The sequence below is a fragment of the Hemiscyllium ocellatum genome, chromosome 4, assembly GCF_020745735.1.
Source record: "Hemiscyllium ocellatum isolate sHemOce1 chromosome 4, sHemOce1.pat.X.cur, whole genome shotgun sequence".
NCBI classification, from domain to species: domain Eukaryota; kingdom Metazoa; phylum Chordata; class Chondrichthyes; order Orectolobiformes; family Hemiscylliidae; genus Hemiscyllium; species Hemiscyllium ocellatum.
Window position 1 is genome coordinate 100,893,148 of NC_083404.1, and position 19,447 is coordinate 100,912,594.

At 39.0% G+C, this 19,447-nt stretch overlaps 1 protein-coding gene across 5 annotated transcripts in view; it reads left to right on the forward strand.

Moving 5' to 3' along the window:
* esrp1 (epithelial splicing regulatory protein 1) overlaps window positions 1-19,447 on the forward strand; it is a 153,289-nt gene that overhangs the window by 58,148 nt on the left and 75,694 nt on the right. For all 5 annotated transcript variants that reach the window (XM_060823680.1, XM_060823675.1, XM_060823677.1 and 2 more), the window contains one exon: window positions 3,359-3,503. In XM_060823680.1, coding sequence (XP_060679663.1) covers window positions 3,359-3,503 — 145 coding nt within the window. The remainder of the gene's footprint in view (window positions 1-3,358; window positions 3,504-19,447) is intronic.

Below are 19,447 nucleotides of genomic sequence, written 5' to 3' on the forward strand. Positions count from 1 at the left end.
TCCCTTCTCTGAATGCTGAGAATGTCTGCAATGTCTACAACTCAGATTCCAATTCCTCTTCTCAGATCTGAAGATCTCTGGGCTGCAAGCACTTAGTACAGATATGTTCACTCTCAATCATATTGTTGTCCAGCAGTTTCTGCATGTTAAAGCCTGCGATCATATTTGATTTAATTTCCAAATCAATGGCTCTGAATTTCCAGTTCTTCACATTTTACTTTAATATTTTACTTATAAAAGATTTTTAAGAAGTTACCAGTATCAATCTTATTCTTATGCAGCTATTTTCAAAAGAGAAGAAGAAAAACACTGGAGATTTAACCACAAACTGAAGACATTAGTTTTACTTTAAAGACTAGAAATATTCACCAGTCAGCTTCTTTCCCTGCACTCAAGTCGCACTGTGGATTGTACATCACTCCACAGCTGCATACTGTTTTGACATTTCCACTGTGAAACCTTGCTTTGAATAAACCTTAAATACTTCGTTGAGTCAATAATCAATAGCTAACTAACAATAATTACAAAAAAAAGTTTGCATATAATCACTTTTCAGTTGCATAGCTGAACTGTATTGGTAAAACCATATCCAAGGAACCAAGACTATGTTACTTTGCAGCTTTACATTCTTTCTCTCTCTCTCTCTCTCTCTCTCTCTATCTCTCTTTTTCATCTTTTTATCTTCCTTTTTTTTCAAGATGATGCATTCTTCATCATCTTGATGTCATGGGGAAGCTGGAGCAGTGTGTTGGCAGTGAGTCCTAGCCTGTAGGCCCAATGTGTGGACTCCTGAATGGCAGCGGGGTGTCGGTTGCAGTGATGGCGGAGCAGAAACTCCTGGCTGTAGTAGGCCTGGAGTGTGGACTCTTTTAGGAGCAGTGGGTTTCCAACGACAGCGGTGTCTGTGCCTGGAGCGTGAGCCCTGGCTGTGTAGGCCCAGAGCAGACACCTTGCAGAAGTCCTGAAACTGCGTTTGGGACCCCAGTCAATGAAGATGAACTCTAGTTAAGTACTTTCTTTTTATCCTTTGGAGCCGGATTGTAGTGACAGAACATTTTTAAGTGTATCTCTCTCGATATATGTAACAATAAATCATTCATTCATTAAGTCAGTATTACTCTGAGATTGCTATCCCATTTACATGATGCATTCTGGAACTGCCTCTCTTCCCATTGCATCAAACAGTGGTCAAAGAGCTTTCTTGGGAATAAAACAAATTACAGCAATGTAAATATAAGCGCATTCAAGTAACATTTCCACCTTTTGCAAATTTTGTTATTTGACAGGATCCATCAGTGCAGGTAGTCTGTCTTTTACTGGCACAAAGCACAACTCTGCCCTCAGGTTTCAATTCTGCATAAACCCATCACCAGCTGCGCCAATGTAGAATATTAGGCTGAGCTGTTTTCTCAAATTCCATGATACCATGAATACAAAGAATTGGGGTCCAGGTGGCAACCTGCAAATAGGAACCACAGGAATCAGTGCTGCGTTTCACAATTGTTTTCAATACATCTAAATGATTTGAATGAAGAATGTGAATGCACTATAGCCAATTTTACAGATGATGCAAAAATATGTGGTGTGGCAAGTAGTGAGGGTAACACAAAGAGTCTGAAGAGAAATATAAACAGGTTAAGTGAGTGGCAAAAACTTGGCAGATGGAACACAATGTGGGAAAATGTGAGGTTGTGCTCTTTGGCAGGAAGAATAGAGAAGCTGAATATTATTCAACTGAAGAAAAACTGAAAAAAGCCACGGAACAAAGTGATTTGGGAATCCTCATCCATGAATCTCAAAAAGCTAGCATCCATTCAGCAGATAACAGGGAACACAATTGAATGTGGGCCTTTGAAGTAGTATAAAAGCAAGGAGGTTTTGCTCAAACTATACAAGGCACTAACCAAAAAAAAACTGTAGTCAGACCACAGCTGGAACAGTTTTGGGCACTTTATTTAAAGAAAGATATACTGACATTGGAGACAAAGCAGAGAAGGTTCACTATTATAATACTAGGTATTGCTTTCTGAGGAGAGATTGAGTAGGTTAGCACTGTACTTGTTTGAGTTTAGAAAACTGAGAGTTGGTCTTATTGAAACGTACAAGATTCAGTAAGAAAGGGGTTTGACAAGGTAGACCCAGAGAATTTGTTTCCCCTTGTTAGGGAGTCTGGGACTGAGAAGGCATAATTTCTGAATAAGGGGTTCCACATTTAAGACAGTGATTAGAGTTGATGAAGCGATGTCAGCCAGGTCGATATCGTAGAATGTGAGTTCCCTAATTGGGACTGTTCACCTGGTCTAATTAGTGAGTCCTGGCTGATAAATATAAATGCGAGTGTCAGGGGTTTTCTCACTCAAGAAGCTGGGTCTGTGCCAGCTGGATCAGTGTTGCATACTATGTACATGGAGGCAAAGGGTGACTGGATACTAGCCTTCGTGGAATTTCTTCACTTAGAGGATAGTGAATCTGTGGATTTTTTTACTGAGGAGCTGTATTCCAGGCTGTGATAGATAGATTTTTAATCAGTCAAGGAATCAAGAGTTATGGAAAAAAGGCAGGAAAGTGCAGTCAAGGATAATCAAATCAGCCATAATTTCATTGAATGGCAAAGCAGTCTTGACGGGCTGAATGGCCTACTTCTGTTCCTACATTTTATGATCTTTTGATTTTAACAAAAAATATCCTGGGCAAAGTAAAAGAAAGGTGTATAAAAACAAAAATGCAGGTATTTATTAGAAAATTTTCCAAACTACTCAGTTAAAAATCAGATCTATCATTGTGCTATTACATAATTAAAAGCTAGAAACATTGTTGATGGAATCATTATTTAACAGGATAAGTATTTTTACAATTCAAAATGTTTAATCTATTGATTCTTAAAAATGTTGTGTCTCTGGGTGAATTGTTTGAGTTTGTAGCAGAATTGCTGGATATTTTGGGTGAGTTCTCAATAGTTTATACCTGCATTGTTACTATGCGTAATCACCTTTACCTGACTGAATAGGAAACACTTTTTGAACAGAAATCATACAAGATATTGTAGAATAAAAGAAGTATAAATTCTGTGAACTTGAAGTCAATGCACAATGTTGTAAATGACTGCGACCGAACAGGAAAAGAGAAGGCTTAGCATTTCAGATGTAATCTTTAGTCAGAATTGACATAAATAGCAAGGGCATAAATGTGGAAAATAAATATATTGCTATTTATTTTCATGAGAAATAATAGTTGAAATGTTAACCCGTTTCTAAGATGTCAGTCTGCCTGACGATATTTTCTACTTCTGTACCAATGTATGCTTCATGTAACCTCGTGAAACATCTTTAATCTTTACTTGTCATCACTTTATTTCTAGTCCTCCTGGTTCCCCAACCAACATTGGCTATTTCCCATCGCCGACTGCCACTTTGCCAACCCAGCATGGCACCATCGTCAGGATGCAAGGACTAGCTTACAACACTGGAGTCAAGGAAATCCTTAATTTCTTCCAGGGCTATCAGGTTAGTAGCTTCATTATAAAAAAAGATCAATGTACGTATTTTAGACCAAGATAGATAGATTCTTCATCAGCGGAGAAATCAAGACCTACAGGGAAAGGGCAGGAAGTAGACTTGAGGAGTGTCAGATCAACCATGATCCTATTGAATGATGGAACAGACTCCAAGGGACCGAATGGCCTACTGCTTTTCCTGTTTCTCATGGTCTTTCAATTCATGGGACTCACATTCAGTTATGTACAGATAAATTTAATTGCTTCTGCAAACTAATTACAGGAAGATGTAGAATCTCCATCCCATAATTGGATCTATACAAAGTCATTGCAATGTAGCTAGTTATACAAAATATGTTGAAACAATTTTATTGGTTGGCATTGGTTTCATCCTCAGTTTATTTTGAGATAACTGATCTCAGTTGACCACAGTAGGGTGTGTTTGATCGTGGTATCTGTACAGTTGAGTGACCTGTTAACACACTCAGTCCTGAAGTATTGGTGATAATAACCAGTTGGGTGGGGTACTGGAGGTTTGCTAGCTCTAGTGCAGCCAGATTGTATTAAGCTCATTCAGGAAAAGAGGAACAAAGTGGAGACAGACAGAGCTGGTGAATCATATTTGCCTTTTAAAAGTGTTCATTGAATGATGTGATATGGTAATGGGTTTATTCACTGTTTGACTATTGGGGCATGAACTCTTCACAGATTTTGAAACTCTAGCTTGGATTTGATTGTGCTGAAACCCTTTTGGCATTTTCATCAGCAAACTTTGGAAACTAGTTACCAATGTAATCATCAGATTTTGTTGGTGACAAATGGTTGCTTAAACATTTTTAGAAATAGAATATTAAATTGCAAAAGAACAAGAAACATTATAGCATTGGTGAACAGACAAAGGATAACCAGGGCTATCAGGTTAGTAGCTTCATTATAAAAAAAGATCAATGTACATATTTTACCTGTCACAATGCTTGGATTCACTTAAATCTCTGATGACCTGTGATGTATGTTACATTGGTATGTGTGAAAGTCAGTCAACAATAACTGTTGTAATATCATACCTTTTAGCCTGTTTACAGAAACATGATCATGAAATTGATATTTGCTATCAAAGTAGGATAATTTCATATTTACAGAGTACAACGTTATTGGAGCAGTATACTCTACTGATTACTTATAGCAACATGACTGCATGCATTATGTTTCTCTTATTTAAGAATAGGGTAGAATCCTCAATGAATCCTGTACAACACGTCTTAAGATTGGCTCAAACTGACAAAGAAAGATGCAGATGTTAATTACTATAGTGTCTCACTGACCCACAATTCAGGTGAAATAGCCACAAGAATACCAATTATTGCTAATAGCCTAAGTAACAATTCTTCATAGTGAATGTTGACTGACTTTTGGGTTTGTTAATATCTTATTCAAATAAGCATTTCCAACAAGTTACTAGAAATAAACTAGAAGCAGAAACACCTGCTGACTGTCTATGTGTCACATCTGAGACCAAATATTGTATTTCTTTTGCACTATGCAGGTGAGGTTGCCTTGTATAAAGCAGAGATTCTTCCCTGGTGTGTTTTATACAGTGTCACCTCATGCAGTGCACATGCTCACTCTGTTTCTGATGTTGTTTGTGTCATCACTCTCACCCCACCTTTAAGAGGAATGAAATTTTTTGAAATACTTAAATGATAATATCTTGTTACTTATGTGGGATAGATTATAACATACTCGTTTAATAAGAGGAGAGCAATGTCAACCATATTATCTCCTCGCTGGACTGGCTGATCATGAAATGTGAAATGATTTTTTTTCAATGATTTGCATTTTATCTACCTTAAGTCAAATGAGTCCGCAGTAAGATGACAAAATGGATACAAAACTGGCTTTGTCATAGAAGACAGAGTTGGGGTGGAAGGGTATTTTTCAGATTGGAGATCTGTGACCTGTGATCTTCTGCAAGGATCAGTGCTGGGACTTTCTTGTTTGAAATGTATATAAACAACTTGGAGGAGAATATAGATGGCATGATGAGTAAGTTTGCAGATGACACACAGACTGAGGGAGCTGTGGATAGTGAGGAGGATTGTAAGAAGATACAGCGGGATACAGATAGGCTGGACACTTGCATGGAGAAATGGCAGGTGGAGTTTAATCAGAACAAGATGATGCATTTTGGAAGATCTAATGCAAAATGGAAGTACATGGTAAATGGCAAAACCCATAGAAGAATTAACATATGGAGGTATCTAGGCATACATGTGTACAGTTCCTTAAATGTGAAAACACAAGTGAATAAGGTGGTCAAGAAGGCATATGGGATGGTTGCCTTCATTAGTTGGGGCATAAGTATAAAAATTGGCAAGTCATGTTGTAGTAGCATAGAACCTTAGTTAGGGCACATTTGGAATATCATGTACACTTCTGATCACCATACTACCAGAGGATGTGGATGCTTTGAAGAGGGTACAGAAATGGTTGAACAGGATGTTGTTTGGTTTGGTGGGTATTATCTATGAGGAGAGATTGCACAAACTTGGTATGTTTTCACTTGAATGTCAAAGGATGAGGGGTGGACTGATAAAATTATGACAGGCATGAATAGAATGGATATTTGGAGTCATTTTCCCAGGGTAGAAATCTCAATTAGTAGAGGACATAGGTTTAAGGTAAAAAGGGATGGTAAAGGAAATATGAGATGCAGGTTTTTTTACACAGAGAAGGTAGTAGATGAGGATACAAGAGCAAGTTTAAGAGGCGACTTGGTAGACATATGAATAGGCAGGGAATAGATGGATAAGTAGATTAGATTACCTACAACATGGGAACAGACCCTTCAGCCCAATAAGTCCACACTGATCCTCCAAAGAGTAACCCACCCAGACCCATTCCCCCCCCTATATTTACCCCTGACTAATGCATCTAACACAATGGCAATTTTCCTCCCAATTCACCTGGGAGAAAACCGGAGCACCCGGAGGGGACCCACACAAACATGGGGAGAATGTGCAAACTCCACGCAGACACACGAGGCGGGAATTAAACTCAGGTCCCTGGCGCTATGAGGCAGCAGTGCTAACCACTGAGCCACTGTGCCACCCCAAGTTCTGCATAGCTGCAAAAGGTTTTTGATTCGGAAGGGCATCATGTGTCGACACAGTCTTGGTGGGCCAAAAAGCCAGTTCCTGACTGTACTGTTCTTTGTTTTTTATTACTGTGGTAATACTTCAAAGAATCACCTGAACAGAAAAAGTAACAAATGAAGTGTGAAGGAGAGTCAATAAATAAATTTGCTGAATGCATCCATGTAAAGGCAGAGAGCCTAGGAAAGACACAAGTTCAGAGGGAATGAACAAGTAAGATATATCTATGGAGGGAAGATTTTTTTAAAAAGGATTTTTTCCCTAGTGTGTGAATCCAAAACAAGGGGGCTCTTTTTTAAGTTTATATCCAAGCTTGATGGCTTGCAAATTGAGGAAAGTTATTGGAAAATGATAAGACAGGCACAGGATAGAAACAATGAGAAGACTGAGTTAAGGGTCTATCTTGGAGGACACAAGAAAATGATGTTGTACAAACCATATTCTCTCCTCTTTCACAGTTCTTTGTTAAAGTATTTTGACACATTAAAATGCTTAACCTGCCACCCCAATCTCATGATAATTAGGATTTAAAATTATGTTTGGACAATTTCTTAAAATTCCAACTTTCTTGAGAATGGGAGCTCACTTCACTTTACTGGTGGCTTTACTTTCATTGGCTCGTTATTATCAAATCTTCTTTCCTATGCTGAATTGTCTTTTTTTTTACAGTTTTTCTATGTTGTGCATGAGAACATTTCTAAGTTTGACCTAGTTAACTTTAAGAATAACATTACTTATCACTGATAATGTTTGAGGCTTTCAGGGACTAGCAACTGGAAATAGTAAATCCAGGAGAAATGCTCTGTCATAATGTTTCTTGCCCTCTGGAGTAATTAATTCCCTTTCTTTTTCTTTAAATTCAGACACTGCTTTGTCATCAAGATATTGCCTTTTTAACACAATCTTTGAGCCACCTTTACTCCTGACCTCCATTTGCTTCCATATTTGCAAGATTTTAAATGTGAAAATCTAAACAAATCTTCAAAACATATATGAATCATCCTCCTTGTGTATATATGTGGGATCATTTTTAACATTAAATTCATTTCCAAATTGTAAACTTTACATTCTTTTTCAGGAGACACTCATTACTAAGGGGATCAAGAGTTACAGGTGAATTCAGGAGAATGGGGATTGAGAAACATATGGCCAAATGACCTAGTTCTTTACGTGTGTCATATGGTCTTAACACTACCTTTGTATAAGCCGTTTGTTATTTAGTCAAGGTAGATCCTCAACTGCTTTAAAAACTTTTGTTTTCAGGTTACATTGTAAGATAAAATATCTTCATCTTTCTAGATAACTCATGAACTTGTTGAAATTTGTGTTGCTTTTTTGTTCACCCACTCAGCATCCGCATTTTTGTTTAGCAGTTCTTTTTGCACAACTGTTAAAGCTTTCTGATGAGTGGGTTGATTTGATAGAAGTGTATAAGATCCTGAATAATCTTGATTAGGTGGATTTAGAAGGAATGTTTTCCCTTGTGGGTGAATCCAGAACAATGGGCTCTTTTTTTAAATAGAATTAGGAGTCCCACTTTTAGGCCAGGACTGTTTTCTGAGGGTTGTGTGATTTCAGAACTCTGCACCAGAAGGCACGTCCGGTGGGATCATGAAATATTTTTACAGTAGAGGCAGATAGATTCTTAATCTGGAAGCGGGTTATGTGGGGGCTGTTTGTGAATAGGAATATGGAATTTGAAACACGCAATCAGATCAGCCATGATCTTATTGGATGGTAGAAGGGCTGAATAGTCAACTTTTGTGATAATTTTGTCTTTCATTATGTTCATATGTCCATCATTTTGAAGTTTTAATGTATTGTTGAAGAATATACATCAGCAGCATCTTTATTGATGCATAGCCGAATCTTTGGTTTATATGCAATCCTTCTCTTTTATTTCATCATTAGCTTGGAAGATTGCTACTACCTGTCCTGAAACCTCTCAATCAGATTCTGCGGGCATATTTAAATCAAACAGGTTCAATTTGGCTCCAACCCTTAACCACTAATTGACAGTCTGAGGTTGGAATGTTCCTTTAAAATCAACAGCTTGAGCTTTTTTAATTCTGAGCAAATCAAAGATTGAAAATATTCATTTTCATAGCAGAAACACAGGAAGTCTTAGATTTTTACACATCGTTTGATTCTCCCTTGAACATTTTCCGTTTCAGCAATTTCATTGATCTTTTCTGAAACTATTTGAATGGTAACACCTTACATCCAGCCAGGTTATTTCCCAATATAAAATCAGCATCTTTCACGGTCTACTTAGACACAATCCCCATAATTGTAGTTCTGGAAAAATGCTACATGTTAAGTTCGATGTATGCAATAGAGCAGTTAAACAACTTCCATTAACACACTTTATCAAATTTTTAGTAGCTGATTTTCTGATCTGAAATCCTCTTCACCTGACTTTATCAACAATTGATCACATTCCATATCTATAAGAATATTAATTTGCTTGCCTGTTTTTATTGGACTACTTATCTGGTCTCACAGAAATTAGATTTCATCCCTATGTTTTGTCACAAGCTCCCCCTACAGGTACAGCATGCCCTCAAGACATAATGTCACAAATGCAACTATTTTGGCTTTTATTTTGCAACACTTAGTGCTTATATACAGTATTAAACAAAACTAATATGGTGATCCACGTAAGTTACCCTTATCCTCAATTCTGTCTTTTTCACTGTTTTAAGGAATACATGTCTTTTCATTTCTGCTATCTTCCTCACTGCAACCAATATTCTGTTCATTATCAGATTGCTGAGCTCTCCAGTTTCTGAGTGGGTTTGCAAACAAAGGTTTACAGCTGCTCATATGTTTGAGATCATTCATAATCACCAGCCATTGTTGCAGTTTATACAATTTTTGCTGATTTTAGAAGTGGGATTGATTTCTGTGTGGGATCTTGTTCCTAAAAGGATGCACATTTTTTCACATTCTTCCATAAGCATTACCTAGCTAAGTGTTTCAAAATCCTGTTCAACCTTCACAGATCTGTACCACTTATCAAATATCATTTGAGAAAATGTCACAGGAGTTTGATTCTGTTCCTTAAATTTCTAAACTTTTGCCTTTAAACTTCCAGAATTCACTTGTGAGCATTTGGAACTACAGTTCTTACTGTACAATAAACACAAGACAATATATTTGAAAGAAATAAGTATACTTCTAATACTTTGCCCAGAAACATAATTTGCAATGAAACTATCCAGAGAAGAGGATGATGGAATAAACTGTGGGAAAAATGTGAAGTTATGTGCTTTAGTGGGAAGAAGAGAGGTGTAGATTATGTTCTAAATGGGAGAAGGCTTTGGAAATAGAATCATAGAGATGTCCAGCACAAAAACAGACCTTTGGTCCAACTCATCCATGCCAACCAGATATCCTAAACTAATCTGGTCCCATTTTCCAAACTTTGGCCCATATCTGTCCAATCCCTTCCTATTCATATACCCATCCAGATGCTTTTTAAGTGTTGTAATTTTACCAGCCTCCACCACTTCCTCTGGCAGCTCATTCCATAGACAGGATCCCTTGGATCCCTTTTAAATCTTTCCCCCTCACCTTAAACCTATGCCCACTAGTTTTGGCCTCCCCTACCCTGGGGAAAAGAGATTAGCTATTCAGCCTATCAATGCCCCTCATGATTTTATAAACCTCTTTAAATGTCAGCTCTCAGCCTCCAAAACTCCAGGCCAAGTAGCCCCAGCCTATTCAGCCTCTCCCTATAACTCAAATCCTCCAACCCTGCCAACACCCTTTGTAAATCTTTTCTGAAGTTCAAGTTTCACAACATCTTTCCTGTAGCAGGTAGATCAGAACTGAATGCAATATTCCAAAAGTGGCCTAACCAATGTCCTGTACAGCCTCCCAACTCCTATACTCAATGCACTGTCCAATAAAGGCAAGAGTGCCACATGCATTCTTCACCACCCTGTTACAACATAGAGAAAAACAGCTGACATTATGCTTCTCAATCCCATTTTCCTGCCTTCTTCCTGTAACCCTTCATTCCCTTACAAATAAAAAACCTACAAATCAGAAACCTGTACCCAAACATCAATTCTGTTTTCTTTCCACAGATGCTGATAGACCTGCTGAGTTTCTTCAGCAATTTCTGTTTTTGTTTCAGATTTCCAGTATCCTCGGTTCTTTGTTTTTGTTTCTGTTTAGTTGCGTAAGTAAAAGCAGAATACTGCCGATTCTGGAAATCTAAAATAAAAACAAGTTCTGGAAAAACTCAGATCTGACTGTTCCTCAGAGTCATTCTGTAGTAATAGTTGGACTCTACATCAACTCTATTTCTCTCTCCACAAATGCTGCCAAACCTGCTGACCTTCTCCAGCACTTTCTGCTTTTCTATTATTCAGTCTCAATTTTCCAGTGTTTGTACCACAGAGTATTAAGCTTAAACCTGTCTTCTTCATAAACCCTATTTGCCCAGTGTATAACATGAAGAATAAATTGACTCTCTCAAGAAAGTTTGGCAAGCTTTCCTTCTGGAGGAGAACTATGGTGTCAATTCACTGCAAGCAGAAACATGGTCTTGGAGGGAGGGGTGGGATATAAAAAAAAATTACTGACAAACAGCTAAAGTTAACTTTGAGAAAGTGAGGACTGCAGATGCTGGAGAGTCAGATCTGAAAAGAGTGGTGCTGGAAAAGCACAGCAGGTCAGGCAGCACCCACAGAGCAGGAGAGTCAACATTTCGGGCATAAGTCCTTCATCTGGAATGTGGGTGAGGGGAACAGGGTAGGGGCGGAAGGGGTGGAAGGGGGTGCGTAGGGGGCTGAGAGATAAATAGGAGAATGGGGTGGGACTGGGAGGGATGGTAACTGGGAAGGTGATAGGTGGATGCAGGTGGAGGTTGATTGTGATAGGTCAGAGGGGAGGGTGGAGCAGATAGGTAGGAAGGAAGATGGACAGGTAGGACAGGTTAAGAGAGCAGTGCCAAGTTGGAGGGTTGGATCTGGGATGAGGTGGAGGGGGAGAGGAGATTTGGAAACTAGTGAAGTTGATGTTGCTGCCATGTGATTGAAGGGTCCCAGTTGGCAGTGGAGGACCCCAAGATTTGCATGTTCTTGGGGGAGTGGGAGGGGGGAGTTGAAGTGGTAGGTCACAGGGTGGCGGAGGTGTTTAGTGCAGGTGTCCCAAAAATGTTCCCTGAAACACTTCACAAGTTGGCATTCTGTCTCCCTGAGGTAGAGGAGACCACATCGAGAGCAATGGACACAGTAGATGAGGTGGGTGGATTTGCAGGAAAATCTCTGCCAGATATGAAAAGATCCTTTGGGGCCTTGGACGGAGGTGAGCGGGGAAAAGTGGACGCAGGTTTTACACCTTATTCAGTGGCAGGGGGAGGTGCCGGGAGTGGAAGGTGGTTAGATGTGGGGGCATGAACCTAACAAGGGAATCGCCAAGGGAATGGTTTCTGCAGAACACAGATAGGAGTGGGAAGGGAAAACTATATTGCGTTCTGCAGAGACCATTCCCTCCGTGACTCCATTGTTTGGTCCTTGGTGGTGGAGTCTGACTGTAGGTGGCAGAAATGGCGGAAGATAATGTGCTATATCTGGAGATTACTGGGGTGAAAGGTGCTGACTGGGGTGGGGTTAGGGGGTTCTATTCTTGTTATGGTTGGAGAGGTAGGATTTGAGAGTGGAGGTGCAAGAAGTGGAGGAGATGCACTAGAGAGCATTGTTGATCACATGGGAGGGAAGATTGCGGTCACTGAAATAGGAATCCATTTGGGATGTCCTGGAGTGGAATTGCTCCTCCTGGGAGCAGATACAGTAGAGGTGGGAGGAATTGGGAGCAAGGGGTTTGTGAGGAGGTGTAGTCGAGGTAGTGTGGGAGTCGGTGGGTTTGAAATAGATGTCCGTGTTAACTTTGAATCTAATGATATTAATCCTGATCCCCCAACAAATGACTAAAGCAACTCACAAAGAAGGTTAAAACAAACCTTAAAAATGCAAATCCGGGTATGACTGTAGAGTCTAACAAATTATTTTGGATGGAGCCTCTGACTTATTTCTGTAACAACATAGTTTACACAATTTTTCCAAAAAATTATCATTAATCTACTATTGTAGTGACCATTTATTTTCAAAAGTATTTGTGGGTACATAATTCAGACATGTCCAATAATTCTTTACTGTTAGATCTCTTCATGAGCACTCCGTTTTCAGTGCATCTCAGTGTCAGTAATATTGACGATATGGTTTACTCTGTGATATAATGTTCACCCCTACAAATCAATCATGCACACAATTGTGGAGTCATGAGGACTTCTTTGAAATCTCTGAACTTGAGTAGTGCAGTGCTAGAACAGTTCGAAATCTAGCTTCCTATAGCCATGATTTTTGCTCATGAGAATATTCCAAGCAAAATCTTCTGATAGCTGAGTGTTAAATGGCATTGGAACCATCAGTTGTGAGGGAATCTAAATTTTCTTTTGGTGTCTTGTACTAGTTCTGGAAGCCCATGAGGAATAGGTAACCTGAATGCAAAGAAGAGTTAGGAATGTAATTAAATTATTAAAAATTGGAAAATAAAAGCTGTGCTTCATAATATAAAATGTGCAAGCATGGATTTAAAATGATCATTAATGAAAACTAATATGGAAGTGTTTACAGTTTATACACTGTGACTAAATCTCGAGTGTTATCACTATAAACTTTTTCTCAACTGTATATGTGCCAGATGATATACTAAAAGATAATAAACTTACAATGAAGGAGACAGTACAGATTACTAATCCTCAGAAACCTACACTTACTGGTTAAAGGCACAACTTAGGTGACATGTGACATGGAGGAGATGAAACATTGGTCTTGGATGTCTTGATTGTTTCAGGTCAAATGCTCATTTTCTAATTAATTCATCAAAGCAGGGCACTGTGCCCTGGTGCTTTTTTCCCTCAAATAGTTATTTTCTTCAGAGTGCCATTGTTTTTCAGAGCATGTTGCCATGCCATTAAACAAATTACTGCCTTGTGATTATCCGTATATGTGCCTTTTCCAACATTTAACAGATGACCACTTTTATGGTTGTTCATGTGGAACACTAAAAATTCAATTGATGGGTGAAGGAATACTTAACTACTAGAGCTACAATCCTAGTGGTGCATCTTATATGAGGTAAATTAAATTAATTTTAACTTCAGAACAGTGTTTTTAAAGCTCACTTATTCACCTTCTGTGACTGAGTACAACATTAAAATCTTAAACGTCCTTGGGCCAGAAGGGTAACCTTGCCAAGGTTTCAAGTTGCAGACTGCTATTCAGTGACTATGTTGTGATTTATGGGGATGTCTGTTAAGAGCAGGACCGTATTCAGCTATTAATGAATTTGACTGCATGAGATCTGTCTGCATCCGAGGATGCATCCGGGTGAACTAGGTGGAGTTGACCAAGAGATGGCAAGCATCTGTTGGTCTGTAACTATGTAGAAATGACAATATTGAAGAGAGGTAAATTAAGTGAAATATTGATAAGTGCTTCTTGCTTAGATGTGTAATATTGACAATTTCAGCCATTCCAGCTGAGCACAATTTCTCAATCATATATTTTGATCTTACCAACCAAGGTATCCTATCCACTTATTTATATAGATCTGATTCGTATGCTAGAAATTCTAAACATGTCTATGCTATAGATGCATGATTTTCCATTTTCTCTCCATCAGTTTTCTAGATGAAAATAAATGCAATTCAATCTGGTACATTTCCAATGACTAATCTATTTCAGTGGCAGCTGATGATATTTTTGACAAATGACAGATAGCTGTACATGCATAGTTAATACAGCATGTTACCATAACAATTATCCCTTCCTATACACTTCTAGCACCAACGTGATTTATAAGTGATTTATACTGCTATCAAGCACAGGAAAATACTTTGTTACAAATGTGCATTTTTTACAGAGTTTTTGTTATTACTGATGTATATGTGATTTGCAGTGTGTTTAAGTAAGGGCAAGTTGTAGGTTTTTAAATCATTTTTTCCCATACAGCCATTCCTTAATCAAAAATCTGCAGGTTGATTTAGAACTTATTGCTTACTAATATGACCTATTCTCTTTGGAACGCTGGCACTCTAATTTTTTGTTGCTTATCTGAGCACTTGGGCTTTTACAACTCTACCTCCAATTGCAGTACTAGTTGATCTTCAGGGAAAGCAGCTGCAATTTCAATTAATAGTCTCCACCACTATTCTATTACCTCCTGAATTCTTCACTCTCTCCTTTTTAAACCGCAAAAAGAGCAGAGACTCCCTCATGCCTACCTCAGATTCAGATTTCACATGTCCAGGTTGTGTATCTGAAGTATCTGTTGGACTATTTGCAAGTAGAAAGGCCTAAGGCCTATTTTAGACTATTTTCCAAAGTTAGGCTGTTACTGATGTTTGGCTTTAGTATAAGAAGGTCTGTTATACTGTTTAAACAGCGACATGGAGGCCTCTGCCAGAAGCTTAAGTATTGTTTGAAACACTTGCCTGATGGTGAAGACTAAAGAAATAGAGTATAGGTGTGTACAAAAATGTGGGGAACTAGAAGTGAAAGCCACCATAAAGTTTTGAGTTGCAATTTAAAAACTAAATTGATGCACTTCTATCCTTGATAAAGGAAACCTACTGTTCATATAAAAGCAAAATACTATGGATGCTAGAACAGTAAAACAAACAGACGATGTTCGAGAAACTCAAAAGGTCTGGCACCTTTTGTGAAGAAAAATAGAACAAATATTTTGAGCTTAGTATGACTTCTTCAAAACAAGAAAAGGTGAGATGAAGAAACCACACCAGACTCAAAACATTAACTCTATTTCACTCCACAGATGCTGATAGACCTGCTGACTTTCTCCAGTTTCCTTTGTGTTTAACTTACTGTTCTTACCCATCCTGTCTGTTGTGTGTGTGTCTTTAGTCCACACCAATGTATTGTGATTCCTTACTGTTCTCTGATGGAACCTCATAATCCAAACTGCTGCCAATAATTCAAGATGATTTGTTATGATACAGGGTAAATCCCACCCCGCCCCCCGCGAATTTTAAACCAACAACACAGAAAAGATCTATCCCGTGCAATAATTTGAGAAAATTTGACCAAAATTGGCCAAAGTAAAAATTAACAAATTTATTTCTTAAAGTATAGCAGAGAATAATTAACTAAGAAGTATTTACAACTCCTTCCTCTAACCTATCTTTTACTTACCCTTCTATAATTCTAGTCCAATAAAACACTCCGATTAAGACTTACTAAAAAAATTCAAATTTCAAAACCAGCCAGCTGTCAAATCTTCTCTTTGTAGATTTGCTCTCCAGGTCAACATTGATGTTTTTCTGTGTGCAAATTCCTTCTCTAGACAGGTACCACTCAGAGAGTTCTGACTGGCAGCCTACAGCTGTTGGTCCTTTGGCAGTTCTCCCTCAACTGTTCAATTTTTCCCAGTCTTATTTCCCCAAAACATTGGATTGTGTCATTGGCTTTTGATATTGTCAATGTACTAAATTCAAACTTGATTGGAGTTTGGTTGTTTTGGGGTTATAATCTAAACTGATTGGCCTAATTCAAATTGGTTTTTGTCTCCAGGCAACCAGATACCCTGGCTGCTGGACTACATGTTCCATTGTAACTTATTCAGAACACTTGATGCTGTCAGGTAGTTCTGCTAGCTTTTAACTCTCTTAAAGGTACAGTGCACCCACATCTTCATAACACCTCTACCCTTAAGAAAGAATGAACCATTATAATGAAAATATGGCTTCATTTTTTTCTATTCTTTAAATATAAGACCACAAGACATAGGAGTGGAAGTAAGGCCATTCGGCCCACCGAGTGCACTCTGCCATTCAATCATGGCTGAAGGGCATTTCAACTCCACTTACCCGCATTCTCCCCATAGCTCTTAATTCTTTGTGACATTAAGAATTTATCAATCTCTGCCCTGAAGACATTTAGCATCCTGGCCTCCACTGCACTCTGCGGCAATGAATTCCACAGGCCTACCACTCTCTGGCTGAAGAAACGTCTTCGCATTTCTGTTCTGAATTTATCCCCTCTAATTCTAAGACTGTGTCCACGGGTCCTAGTCTCCTTGCCTAACAGAAACAATTTCCTAGCATCCACCCTTTCCAAGCCATGTATTATCTTGTAAGTTTCTATTAGATCTCCCCTTAATCTTCTAGACTCCAATGAATACAATTCCAGGATCCTCAGCCGTTCCTCGTATGTTAGACCTACCATTCTGGGGATCATCCATGTGAATCTCCGCTGGACACGCTCCAGTGCCAGTATGTCCTTCCTGAGGTGTGGGGACCAAAACTGGGCACAGTACTCCAAATGGGGCCTAACCAGAGCTTTATAAAGTCTCAGTAGCACAACAGTGCTTTTATATTCCAACCCTCTTGAGATAAATGACAACATTGCATTCGCTTTCTTAATCAAGGACTCAACTTGCATGTTTACCTTTAGAGAATCCTCGACTAGCACTCCCAGATCCCTTTGTACTTTGGCTTTACAAATTTTCTCACCGTTTAGAAGGTAATCCATGCTTGTATTCTTTTTTCCAAAGTGCAAGACCTCGCATTTGCTCACATTGAATTCCATCAGCCATTTCCTGGACGACTCTCCCAAACTGTCTACATCCTTCTGCAGCTGCCCCACTTCCTCAGTACTACCTGCCTGCCCACCTAAATTCGTATCATCGGCAAACTTCGCTAGAATGCCCCCAGTCCCTTCATCCAGATCATTAATATATAACGTGAACAGCTGCGGCCCCAACACTGAACCCTGCAGAACGCTGCTTGTCACCAGCTGCCATTCTGAAAAAGAACCTTTTATTCCCACCCTTTGCCTTCTGTCAGACAGCCAATCCTCAATCCAGTAGCTCACCTTGAACACCATGGGCCCTCACCTTGCTCAGCAGCCTCCCGTGTGGCACCTTATCAAAGGCCTTTTGGAAGTCTAGATAGACCACATCCACTGGGTTTCCCTGGTCTAACCTACTTGTCACCTCTTCAAAGAACTCCAACAGGTTTGTCAGGCACACCCTCCCCTTACTAAATCCATGTTGATTTGTTCTAATCTGACTCTACTGTTCCAAGAATTTAGAAACCTCATCCTAAATGATGGATTCTAGAATTTTACCAACAACTGAGGTTAGGCTAATTGGCCTATAATTTTTCATCTTTTGTCTTGATCCTTACTTGAACAAGGGGGTTACAACAGCATTCTTCCAATCATCTGGGACTTTCCCTGACTCCATTGACTTTAGAAAGATCTCAACCAATGCCTCCGCTATTTCGTCAGCCACCTCCCTCAGAACTCTAGAATGTATCCCTTCGGGGCCAGGAGATTTATCAATTTTAAGACCTTTTAGCTTTTCTAGCACTATCTCTTTTGAAATGGCAACCGTATTCAACTCAGTCCCCCGACTCCCTTTAATTATATCCCCCTAACATACTGATAACTTTAATCTAAGTTCACCTTAACTTCTTGCCATATAACTGTGTGTGTGTGTGTGTGTGTGTGTGTGTAAATAAATACAAATCTAATCTAAACTTTATCAGTTAAATGCGCGATAATGCACCTGTGATTATATTCTTACAACCCGCAATGTGTATGATTTTTAAATTAAAAGTCTGTAACATAAGACTCCAACTAAATAATCTCATATTCTTGCCTATAAAGTGTTCTAAGAATGTAAGCGGATTGTGAATACTGTACAAAACCGTCTCGACACTTTGTTCACGACATACATATTAAAATGTTCTAAGGTCAATACCAAACGCATTAGTTATTTTTTGATCGTGGAGTATTTCCTCTGGTGGATGTTGAGCTTCTTCGAAAAGTAACCAACTGGCAGTTCAACCCCATCCTCGGGGTACAGCTGTAACTCCTATGTCACTAGCATCGATGGCAACTTTAAAAGGTTTTGAAATGTTTGGTGTAGCTAAAACTGGTTTGGTGGTTAATAACGATACAGCATCCATTCATGGTGATTAAGGAAGTTCAGTAATTACCTGGCACAATACCTAGATTTCAACAATGAATTTTCAAAATCTGGTTAAGAAACTGGTTCAGGGGCCAGAATGTTGTTCAGGGGTCCTATAAATATTCCCATACAGACATAGTGGATGTAAATCCAAAAATAAGGCTATTTAGGGTGGCATGGCAGCCCAGTGGTCAGCACTGCTGCCTCACTGTGCCAGGAACCTGGGTTCAATTCCAGCCTTGGTCAACTATCTTTGTGAAGTTTGCACATTCTCCCCGTGTCTGGGTGTGGGTTTCCTCTGGGTGCACCAGTTTCCTGCCACAGTCTGAAGATGTGCAGATTAGGTGGATTGGCCATGCTAAGATGCCCATGGTGACAAGGGACATGCAGACTGGGTGGATTAGCCATGGGAAAAATGGGGTAAGTCTGGTGGGATGCTGTTCGGAGGGTCAGTGTAGATTTGATGGGCTGAATGGCCTGCTTCCACCCTCTAGGGATGCTATAATATTTGAACTAATTTAATCTGACTATACAACTGTATAAGGCGTAGCTTCTGGACAGCGTCGCCTGTAAAATATGGGGCTATGGAATATTGTTAGGAAGTCATACAGATATAATATGTCCTAATTCTGACATTTCACCTATTCTTATATCTTCACTCAAAAGTTACTGTCTGAGAATTGAGAATTATTGCAGTTATTGCAGCAAAACACAGCAGCATTTTAATTTTCTTTTTATTTGATGAGACAGAGTTGTTTGAGTTTAATAGATATTTTATATATGTTCAACCTTG